The 12,361-nt window shown below is 37.7% G+C and overlaps 1 protein-coding gene across 6 annotated transcripts in view; it reads left to right on the top strand.

Annotated features, from left to right (window-relative positions):
• dock10 (dedicator of cytokinesis 10) overlaps positions 1–12,361 on the top strand; it is a 133,438-nt gene that overhangs the window by 56,798 nt on the left and 64,279 nt on the right. For all 6 annotated transcript variants that reach the window (XM_079885596.1, XM_079885595.1, XM_079885599.1 and 3 more), the window contains exon 2: positions 6,359–6,478. In XM_079885596.1, coding sequence (XP_079741722.1) covers positions 6,359–6,478 — 120 coding nt within the window. The remainder of the gene's footprint in view (positions 1–6,358; positions 6,479–12,361) is intronic.

Here is a 12,361-nt window from a genome sequence, read left to right as displayed (position 1 = left end):
TTATTACAGTGGCCCAGTAGTGCACAACACAATGAAATTTAAAAAGCAAACTTAAGTTCAGAACACAACGAAACTAATCCACAACACAACAGAAAATGTACAACACTCTCAGAGCGCGATAAAGTTAGTCTTCCATGCCAATAGAGTCAGCAGTCTTAATATATCAACACCACAATTAGTTTTAACAGTATGTAGCTAACCAAAATTGTATATCGACATTCAAAATCACCTACGTGCATTATAGCTGCATGATCCCTAAGGGAACGTCTGCCAATTCCTCCAAGTTGTTAAAACATATAATTTGTATTAATTAAAATTACTTTTAACGTTCAAAAACAGACATGATCAAAATCCAAAGCTTGGTTGTATTGGTAGTAGACTGGCTTACTACAGGTGACTTTTGTCCAATACCTCTCTTCATGTATTTACAGTAAAAAATAATTTTTTAAGGACATTTCTATAATAGTTTTTTCTTTTTTCTTTTATCATGTTTCAAAGATTGTAATTCCTATTAACCAGACTGACTTACAACGGGTGAAATTGTGACAATAGCTCCCTGTATGCACAGTACATTATTTGTTTTTGTTTTATTTGTCTTCTGTAATTCACCTAAAGGTTTTTTTTTCCATGTCCCAAAGCTTGTGGTTTGTTCCTAGTGACCAGACTGACTTATTACAGGTGAAATTGTGCCAATACCTTCCTGTAATTCTGCAATTCACCAAATGGTTTTATTTTTATTTATCAAATTATATTATAATAAATTATACGTTTTAACCACTTGATGGAATTGCCAGACGTTTCCTTGGATCATGCGCTGTGGCAGCCATTCAAAGCATTCTCGAGTATATGTACAGCTATAATTCATGTAGGTGATTTTGAAGTAATATTTTATGTCGATATACAATGGTTACATACTGTTAAAATGAATTGTGGTGTTGATATATTAAGACTGCCAACTCTATAGAACAATGGCAAGGAAAACTAACTTTACCACGCTCTGAGCGCCCTCTAGTGGCCGGGAGCATTTCCGTTGTGTTGCGGCTTTATTTCGTTGTGTTGTACATTTTCCGTTGTGTTGTGGCTTAATTTCCTTGTGTTGTGAACTTATGTTTGCTAACTTTGCTTTTTAAATTTCGTTGTGTTGTGCACTACTGGGCCACCGTAACTTATACTTTAGTTTCAGTTTACTGAAAATGTTAAACAATGAATATAAGAAAAACAGTGCGACAAACGATGGTACATTCATTTAGAATTTGTTTACACGAAACACTGTAAGTTATCATGTGTCAACTGTAACTGGTAACTCCAGTAACTTTATTTGTCACATCCAAGACTCATAAAGAATATGTACAGTAATAAGCAATAAATGTTTCACAGTTGGCAAATGTTCGTTTCACCACTAATATAATTGTCACTTGCTGGCTTAACTTGATAATACAGATGAAAGAGGCTTGACGCAGATAAATGATGAAATCACATTTAATAAACACAAGGAACCATTTAAAAAAAATACCAGCCTGAAACATTATCACAAGACAATGAACAGACAAAGACTGAGGGTTTAAATACACAAGATGACAATTGGCTAAATGAAGCACAGGTGTAGGTAATTGGTTGACATGGTAACAAACAAGGGTTTTCAATGGATGATTACAATGGAGACAAGGGAACAGGAACTAAATACACAGGAGCTGAACATAGGAACAACAAGACAAAAGAAATATCAAAGTATAGCTCTATTCGGACGGGACTAGTTTAACATGGACAGGTGGGGTAAAGTAATAATTACCAGAGCTTCTCTGTGATTTTAGTCGCGTCCGAATGTGCCAGCTCAGTGATCATTACGGACAATATCAGTAAAGATTACGACGACTTTTACCTTCAGTAAAAAGGTCTGGAAAAATGACCTCAGGTAATACTAATCCCGTGCCAATAGACCCGCTGCAAATATGTACGTAAATATTATATGTGTTTGCGCACGTGATATCAGGAAGCAGCGTAATACACACATGACGACAGGAGGGTGACGGCGATGCACAAATCAAGTTAATCCTCCCACGTCTGCTAGTTTTACTGAGATGTCTTATCCCGTGCGAATTGGCCATTACTATCCTGTGGTAAAATTACATTACTCCATCTACCCTTGTAAAGCTAATCCCGTCTGAATAGGGCTTTAAAGACCTTGAAACAGAGACACAGGGAACCGTGACAATATACAGTACAATCCATAGCCTACCTCACAAATACAAATGGAAGAAATGTAAATAAAGTATAGCCTATTACTTCTAAATTAGGATGTTCCTCGTGTAAAAATCTCGCTAACATAAGTGGACCTCAAAGAACATTATACAATTTTGAAAAAATACAGTTCATGACCCCTTTAAAATCTGTTTTTAACCCCTCATGCTGGGTTGAGACTGTTGGGTAAGGAAGCTAGGTAGATTTAACCTAATTTGGTTTGATAATCATTCATAATCAGTAGCCTAACCCAGTGGTGCTGGGTTGGAAATGTGGACATGAAAGATAGCATACACGTGTGTTTTTAACCCCATTTGGTCACCTGATGGAGTTTGGGTTCCTTGCCACTGTCACCTCTGGCTTGCTTAGTTGGGGACACTTACTATTCAACAATATTATTGACATAACTGTTTTGGATGAGAACTGAACTGAGCTGATGATGACATCACTGTTTTCTGCAGAGCTGTTTCATAAATAAAATTAACTAATTAACTAATAAGACAAGGCAGCAGACATTATTTTTAATATCACCCAAGAATTGGATGAAATTTCACCCGATGCGCCCAAGTTTATAATGGGGGACTTTAATATCTGTACCCTCAAAAAAAAAACCTCTGTCTACCTATTCACAGTATGTCACCTGTCCAACACGAAAAAATAAAATCATCGACTTATGCTACGGCTCCATCCCCAAGGCGTACTCATCCAGCTCAGATCACAACACAGTCCTTCTAAGACCCACTTATAAACAGGTTTTGAAAAGGGTTAAGCCTATGGAAAAGCAGATCCAGGTGTGGGATGAGGACAGTCAGTGTAGAGACGTTGAAAGGATGCCTGGAGTGTACATCCTGGACCATCTTAGAGAACTCTTCAGCTGACTTGCACGAAGAGACAGAGGCTATCTCGGGCTACATAGACTTTTGTGTGAGTTCGGTCATTCCAACTAAGACCATCAAGGTGTACCCAAACAATAAACCATGGGTGACGAAAGAACTAAAGGACATACTAAATGAGAAAAAGAGAGTCTTCGCTTCAGGAAGCTTACAGAACAGAAAAGTCATTAAAATCATTAAAACACACATCATGAACTCCTGTAGACATGCTCTTGATCCTCTACAATTTGCCTACAGATTTGGGAGGGGGACGGACGATGCCATTGTAGTGCTTTTAAATGATCTGTATACACACCTGGAGGGTTGTAAAGCACATGCTCGCATTTTACACATGCAAGACTTTTCATCAGCATTCAATACAATCCACCCACAAATTTTAGCAAACAGACTAAGAGACAATTTCCAGCTAAATTCAACACTAATCAAATGGATCTTGGACTTCCTGAGTGGGCGGCCACAAAGAGTAAGGGTGGGGAACACATTATCTGGGGTCCGCTTCACCACAAGGTAGCGTCTTGTCACCACTACTATACACTGACTGTTGTTGCAGTAGTTACCCTGGACGTCATATAATTAAATTTGCAGATGATACTGCTGTGATTAGTTTACTGGAGCGAGATGAAACTGAACATGGTCCAGTGTTGCATGAATTTGCTGACTGGTGTGAAGCCTTCCAGTTGCAGTTTGAATAAATCCAAGACCAAAGAGTTGGTCTTTGATTTTAGACATGGGGCTCCCTCACCCACTCCGACTCTGATAAAAGGAGAGGAGATAGAGATGGTGACGGAGTACAAATATCCTGGTCTTATCATTGACCATAAATTATCCTGGGATCAGTGTGCGGATGCCGTTTTTAAAAAGGGCCAACAACGTTTGTATTTTCTTAGGAAACTTAATTATTTTAATGTTGACAACAAAATTTTGATTATTTTTAATTAAGTCTTTTATTGAGAGTATTTTCTCTTACTGTATTGTATGCTGGTATATGGACATTCAAAAACCACCCATAGGAACAAATTGGGGAAGATTGTTAAAACCTGTGGAAAAATCATTGGTAACCAACAGGTAGACCTGTACCAACTATATCTGACCAGATTGGTACAGAAGGCAGACAAGGTTTGCATGGATACAACCCATCCACTTTCAGTGGAGTTCAAGCCTCTCCCTTCTGGTCGTAGATATATATATACCCTAAGGTGAGAACTAACCGAGCAAAAAACTCATTCATTAGTAAAGTAATGTGAAGTAGTTTTATTTATTTATTTATTTATTCATTTATTTATTTATTTATTACATTGTGCATGTGTATATTAATGTTTGTGTTGTGGATTATGTGACAATATGCCTGTACTGTACAACAGCAGGGTACCTCTGCCAGTGTGATTTTCTTTTTTTTCTTTTTTTTTTCTTTTTTTTTTTTTCATTTGCAAAGTTATAAAAGCATTTTATCAAAAGGCTGCAACATAAAATGTGGGAAAAATTTGGAAATTTCTGAATGCTTAGTATTATAAAGTCTCAGATTATAAAACACTCAACACTTTGATAAGAAGATACATCTATAGTATACACCTAAATTATTTCACAGGTATTAACATATCCGTCACATAACTACAAATTACATCTGATCAAAGTCCGAACCAGATTCCATAAAACAGTCCAATCTTTACATTCCAAACACCCTTTTAAACGTAACGTAGCATCTTCAGACCAGTCTTTCATCTAGATTAACTGTGCCTTCTCACGTTTCAGAACAGTTTTATATGTAGGGACAAGTAATACTGTTATGCTGATCTGAAGTTATGATCTGAAGTTCCCAAAGGTGATTTACCAAATGACTTATAAGCTCCTTTAATCGATCCATAGCACAAATCCAGAATTGCATCCTTATGTGTTGGGCAAGTTTTCTCCAATGATTTCTCCCACTTCTCCAAAGTACAATTATTAAAATCTCTCGGAATAAAACAGGAAGTAGTAGATATCAAAGTGCGTCAGGAGATGCAGATTGCAGTTCATGATCAACACGTTCAATCTCCCTTACCACATTATCCTCATTTGTTCAGGGATGGATGTAAACAACCGTGACAAACAGCTGAGGAAAGTCCCGGGGCAAGTACTGAGGTCTTAATGCCACAGACAGTAACTCAATGTCTTTTGTGCACACTTTCTCCTTAACGGACACAGATTTGCACCAGTTCTCTCTAAAATAAAACATAACCCACCTCCTTGCGCTTTACCGGTTACCGTTGCATCCCGGTCCATGCGAATGGGCACTCCAAAGTCATCCAGTCGTAGGCTTGAATCTGAATCCCCTTCGGAGAGCCAAGTCTCCGTGAACGCCATCACGCAAACGTTCCTGTAATCAGGCTGGAATTTCACCATAGCTTGAAGCTCATCCGTCTTTTTCCGTAGAGACTGCACATTTGCCAACATAATTGTAGGAAGAGGAATTTTAGAAAGACTTAGATTTCTCAGTCTCTAACGAACACCTCCTTTTCGTCCTCTCTTCCGAATTTTAAACGTTGAATCCTTTTGTCCAGAGCGATTTTGTTTTTGCTTGAAAGGCGAAAAACTTCCCAAATCAGGATAGCCACATTCCACAGGTTGCTTCACGCTGTTGGGCTTATGCCATTGTAAAAGAAACTCCCGGGAGTTTTGAATTCTTGCCGACTCCTGAGGTGATTCGAACAAACACAGACTCAGGTGGATCATAGTCAATAAAACAATTACCCCAATTTTCTCCATTTAGCCTACTCCTAAGTTCTTTAGGAAGCTATAGGACAAATCTCCACGTCCAACAGTGTTGAGAAAAAAAAAAAATAAACGAAAAAAAGGAAACAACAAACAAAGCTGTAGCTGCGAGTCGCCGCATGCGCATGCGCCTTCACTTCACTTCATATAAGTGTATGTAGCCTTCAGAGTCCGAGACCTCTAGCTCCCTCCAATTTATTTTCATCTGGTACTTTTTTACTTTTGATCATTGGCTGCACTGTTGTCAGGACTACCTTAGTAGCCGTCCGATGCAAAGGGACTGATAACTCCTAGGTTCAGACACATGGTTCAGCCCCCATCTAGAAAAGCTACAGTAATTAAATGCCGGTTGCTCTACAATTTACACTCTAATCATTAAAGATGATGCAAGAGAAAAACACTACCTCTCAGCACAACGAGCAACTGTTTTTGCATTCTAACACTGTTGCTGATGAGATGGTTTTATTTGTGTCTCACAGCAGGAGAAGCCTAAAGTGATTGACCCCCTGGACTATGAAGCTGTGATTTCAGAGCTTGAAGCTGAGTTCAGGGAAGATCCCCTTCAAGATCTCCTACTATTCCCAGACCTTGACTTCACTGTGAGTACTTTGTTCACTATTTGTGTGTGTGTTTTTGCAAGTGAAATGTGTACTTATCTCTGGTGTTCATTCAGTTTCACATCTCATTAAGATGTGTGTTTTGGACATTTTTAAAAAGTGTGTGCTCTGAAAAGGCTCTATTTTTTGAGTAATATTTTACAAAAAGACATGAAGTATGTGTTAAATGACTGTCTGTGTGTGTTGACACTTCTCCCTCTACACGGCACTGAAAACAGCCAAGAAGAGGCCTGTTCAGACCACATCCTCTTTCACACACAGATCTGGGTTTACATGGCACAAATATAAACACTGCTTGCACACATGCTCAATGAGCACACACAAACATATGACACCTCATATTGGCAATGGCCTATTGTGTTCATGTTAAAAGGGAGAACTCGAAAGCAGAAATACAGCAATGCAGGCCAACAAATCTAAATCAGTAATCATGGTGAGTATTTCAGAGAAACTGGCAATAGGGCAGCATTAGGGAAAGTACACTGAGCAAAGTGAATATATAATATATATTAACGCTAATGGATTGCAGATGCAATATATCGAGAGTCCATGTCAGAATGCAGGTGACTAAGACCTCTATTGGTGGGTGGTGGAAGTGTTAGGAGTAGATTTTGCAGTGGATATTACAACAAATTGTATGTATTTTTTATTTTATTTTTTATTGATGCATGTGGTCACTATGAACTTTTGTGTGGGAAGAACTGCATAATTTTTTCACCAAAAAAAAAAAAAAAAATCATAAAAAAATGCGCCCAAAAAATGCGCCCAAAAAATGCTGTTTTATACAAGAAGTCACAGAAAAGAGCATGATGGGACACAACTAAATTTTAAACAGCTTAAAGAGATAGTTCACACAAAAATAAAAGTTCTGTCATCATTTATTTATCCTCATATTGTTCCATTCCATAAATCCTTGGTAAATCTTTGAAACAAAAATAAATATTTATTTTTTAATTAAATAATAAATATGCATCAAGCAGTTTAATCAAGGAGATATGAATGCTTTATATGATTAACAGATTTAATTTAGGAATTTATGCCTCATATATTAAGCACAATATACTCTCACCGTCCACTTTATTAGCTACACTATGCTAGTATCCGGTTGGACCCCCTTTTGCCTTCAGAACTGCATTAATTATTCATGGAATAGATTCAACAAGGTTCCTCAGAGATTTTGGTCCATATTGACATGATATCATCACGCAGTTGCTGCAGATTTGTCGTCTGCACATCCATGATGAGAATCTCCCGTTCCAGCACATCCCAAATCTGCTCTATTGGACTTAGATCTGGTGACTGTGGAGGCTGTTTGAGTTTAGTGACTCACTGTCATGTTCAAGTAACTAGTATGAGATGATGTGAGCTTTGTGATATGCTGTGATATCCTGCTGGAAGAGGTGATCTGAAAATGTTACACTGTGGTCGTAAATGGATGGACATGGTCAACAACAATACTCAGGAAGGCTGTGGCGTTTAAATGATGCTCAATTGGTACTAAGGGGCCCAAGTGTGTCCCCACATTATTACCCCAGCTAACAGATGTTTGTTATAAGAACGTTCTCCAAATATTCAGTGTTCCAAAAAATTTCCAGTTTTCTTGATGTTAGAGGAACGTGTTTTAAAAGGTGTGATGTTCCTCAAACGCTCTTTCAACTTAATTTTGATAAACAATGTAACATTCCAAGAACATACAAATGTCCAGTTTCCTGAATGTTAAAGGATTAGTTAATCTCAAAATGAAAATTTCCTGATAATTTACTCACCCCAATGCCATCCAAGATGTTCATGTCTTTCTTTCTTCAGTGGAAAAGAAATAAATTTTTTTGAGGAAAACATTTCAGGATTTTTCTCCACACAATGGACTTCAATGGTAACCAAATTGTTGAAGTCCAAATCAATGCAGTTTCAAAGAGCTTTGAAGTGCTTCAAAGGGCTCTGCACGATCCCAGCTGAGGAATAGGGTCTCATCTAGCGAAACGATCAGTCATTTTCTAAATAAAATAAAAATGTATATACTTTTTAACCACAGTTGTTCGTCTTGTGCTGGTCTGCGACGCGCCAGGCATTACGTAATCACGTTGGAAAGGTCACGCTGGACGTATGGGGAAGTACCGCCCCATTGTTTACAAAGCGAACATGCGAAGACTAAAAGAAAAGCCCTTTAACAAAAAAGGTAAAACAATGATGTCGGATGATTTTGAAGTTGGAGGAGAAAATGAGATGAGTTTTTTTTCCCAACCCTACCTTTTTGGACTGGAGTACACAGATGAAGACCTTAGGCAGATGGAGGAGACCGCTACGTCCAGCGTGACCTTTCCAACATGATTACGTAATGCATGGCGCGTCGCAGACCAGCACAAGACGAACAATTGTGGTTAAAAAGTATATTTTGGTTACCGTTGAAGTCCATTGTGTGGAGAAAAATCCTGAAATGTTTTTCTCAAAACACTTAATTACTTTTCCACTGAAGAAAGAATGACATGAACATCTTGGATGGCATTGGGGTGAGTCAATTATCAGGAAATTTTCATTTTGAGGTGAACTAATCCTTTAATAATAATATTATTAGACATTCTATTAACATTATATGTTAATAGAGTGCTGTTTGTAGAGTTGTTTAATCCTCCTCTGCTGAGATCTTGAGAGATTTAATGTCTTCTTTTCTCTTCAGTTGATTTAATTTGAGGATGTGGCTGCAGTTCACAGCTTGTTCACTGCAGGTGTTTGAATGATTGAAAGAATGAATGTTTCAAAAACATCATACTAACATTTAAATAACATTTTATTAACCTTCAGGAAACTGGACATTTTTATGTTCTTGAAATGTTACAAATCAACATTCCTATAATGTTGAATTGTCAATCAAAATTAAGTTGAAAGAATGTTTGAGGAACATCATACCTTTTAAAACACGTTCCTCTAACGTAGGGGTGTGCTGGTTTCAGAATTGGTGATGACGGTTATGACGTGAGTCAAATGTGACGGTTCGTAACATAACCGTCGTTGTCGTCGTCGTCGTCGTCGGGGGGGGGGGGGGTTGTTACAGGACAACAGGGGGTTGTTACAGGGGGGTCTGTTACAGGACAACTTAGTTTGAATAAAATTTATATTTGTGTAGTGTTCAATGTTGTTATCGATAGAGATACGCGGATGGGGTATTATTTCATCCGCACCAACGTTTTTTGACCAGATTTCAAAGCCGCACCCGCCCGCCATCCGCTGATTGTTTTGCGGTCTATGGACGATGCAATGCTCTGCTGATGCGACCCGCAAGAAAGCCTTTGTCTGTTCTAGAAAGGATACAGCAAAGATATTTAATGCTAATGTGTGAGGCATAGGCCTACGCTGAGTTTCATTCATTTACGATGAGATGCGCTCTAGTTCAACTTCACAATGCAATGCAAGTGAACGCGGCGCATCGGAGCCTCAATGTCACGGTTATATTGTCTCCTATTATTATTTGCTTTTTATTTATTAAATACATGCAATTGGTTGATGAAACATTTATTAAAATTAAGATACAATTTGTACAAAACGAAATTCGCTTTAAAGAAACGCTTTCTACAAAGCAAAACTTAATGAAGTGGTAAAAATCATGTCTGACGATTTACAAAACAAAACTTCATTAAGTGGTAAAAACCATGTCTCCCGATTGCAAATGTTCATTGCTAATGTTTATTATTGCAAATGTTTTTCATTTGTTTAATAAATCTCATAATGATGGCACATCACTATATCATAGCTTTTATTTCTATCTCAAATGATTGGCAGTCGCTTGGCAAAGAATCAAATACAGTTGGAAACGACGTAGACCATTAATAACACAGACTGTTAACAATTGTTTTTAATTATTTAAACATTCTCTATGATAAAAAATGTTTGTAAAAAGTATTTTAATAACACGGTTTTGGCGGTTATAGAGTTGTAATGACGGTGTTCAACTATAACCGTCGGTCTCACGGTTATATGCTAACCGTCACACCCCTACTCTAACGTCAAGAAAACTGGAAATGTTTTATGTTCCCAAAACCAACACTGAATATTTGGAGAACATTCTTACACACAGCAAAAACTCCAGTGTTAAATGAACTCTCCTGGGAGTTTCCAGACTCAAGAGTGTTAAAGTGTTAAAATATGAGTGTTAAATTAACACTCAAGAGTGTTAAAGTTAATGAGCTAATTAAGTGATTAATTGAGTGATGATTGCTCATTATTGAAGACACCTGATGTTAACAAGCAGAATCACCAAAGGAGAAAATCTAATATTTTAAGACACCGTTATGGTGATCAGTGTTTGCTTTAGTTGGGCTCTTGACCCTTAAATCATTAACTTTAGATTTTGTTTTGCTGTTGTATCTGAGTTGTAACTCTCAGATGAACAAAGAGAAAAGTTGATCAGGGGCCCGTTCTTCGTACGTCGCTAACTCAGTTAGCTGGATTTGATTGTTGGCGATTTGGCATGATCTTGGATTGTTTGGTTCTTCGACGCTCATCCTGGACTTGCTGTCATAGCAAACAGGTGTGCAAGCTTAAACCTGCTCGGGAGCAGGCTTATTTCATGTAAACAGGATTAGACTGTGGCTTCATAAGCGGAGCTGATGCGGGAAGTCCAGCGCAGCGCGATAGTGCACTTTCTGAGATATATATTTTTTCTCGTGACTCGTGAGATTGTCGTTTACATTATTAATTTGTTGGAAACGCAAATTTATTTTCGACTTGTCGGAGTCAGGCTTTAACTACAGCACAAACTGTTTGCATTATTTGCATTATGACATGTTCCTGCCTGCAGACAGGTGTTTTATGACCCCATTCCCTGACCCAAACCAGTTACAATGCAGCTCTAGCCAGGACAAGGGCACACAATGAAATGAACTTTGGCTAACTAAAGGGAATATTTCAGTGTCTGAAAAGTCTGAGGGTTGCACACCTGACAGGGCCTGTTACATTGTTGCATGTGCCATATTACACAACATGCCAAAAAAAAAAAAAAAACACACACTTTTCATTAAATGTTTAATAAAAGACAAATATGCTTAGTTCCTTGAGTTTTATTTCAATTGTTCTTTGTAAAGAAAAAAGCCAGTGGTCAAGTGCCTGCAACAAGAGATATTAGACACATGCCTCATGCAACAAATCAAAAGGAAAAGTTGGCTATACACTGGCCACCTGTAGGCCTATGTCTCCTCTGTGTGTGCAGACTCTTCTATGTGGAATCCTGCAACTTATATTGCAGCCATAAAGCATACAAGTATAAATTAAGTAAAGTTATTTATGCACTTGCAGGTTGGCTAGTTCCTCCATATGACAGTTAGTCACCGCAAGCAGATACATTGCAGGCTAATTTCAAATAAGGGCTGCCTTGAAAAGGTAGCAAGAAGCATTTAAATATTATGTAAGTAGCCTGATTTGTTAAGGTGTATAATATTTTAAGACATCCTCAGTGTCAGTTCTCAGCCATTTGGCTGCCCACAGCAAACCTGCATGTGGCAGCGGTCATTGAATATAATAATAAACTGGATGACCGTTCGACCACTGATCAAGTCCTTTGCAAATAATTTTTTTGTTACTGTACATTTATGCATTAAATTATGATTAATTGGACATGCTCTTCTTGTGTGTTGTGCATGCTCAGCAAGCAATTGTTTCAATGGCTTCCAAAAAGTGGTGAGAATATGTCATATCTGTCGCACACGCAAATTAATTACATTCAAAATGGGCTTTCCATATAGTTTAAGCAAACTTTCTGATTTTATCTGAATACAGATACAATTAATTCTAACATTGCAACATATATTGGCATTGTTGTACACCTCTATATATGTTTTATCATTTATGTATTTTAATTCTTATTTTTATTTTTAT

This window comes from Squalius cephalus (genome assembly GCF_949319135.1).
Source record: "Squalius cephalus genome assembly, chromosome: 11".
Taxonomy (NCBI): Eukaryota; Metazoa; Chordata; class Actinopteri; order Cypriniformes; family Leuciscidae; genus Squalius; species Squalius cephalus.
Note: the sequence above shows the minus strand (reverse complement) of the source record. Positions and strands in the feature narration are given on the sequence as shown.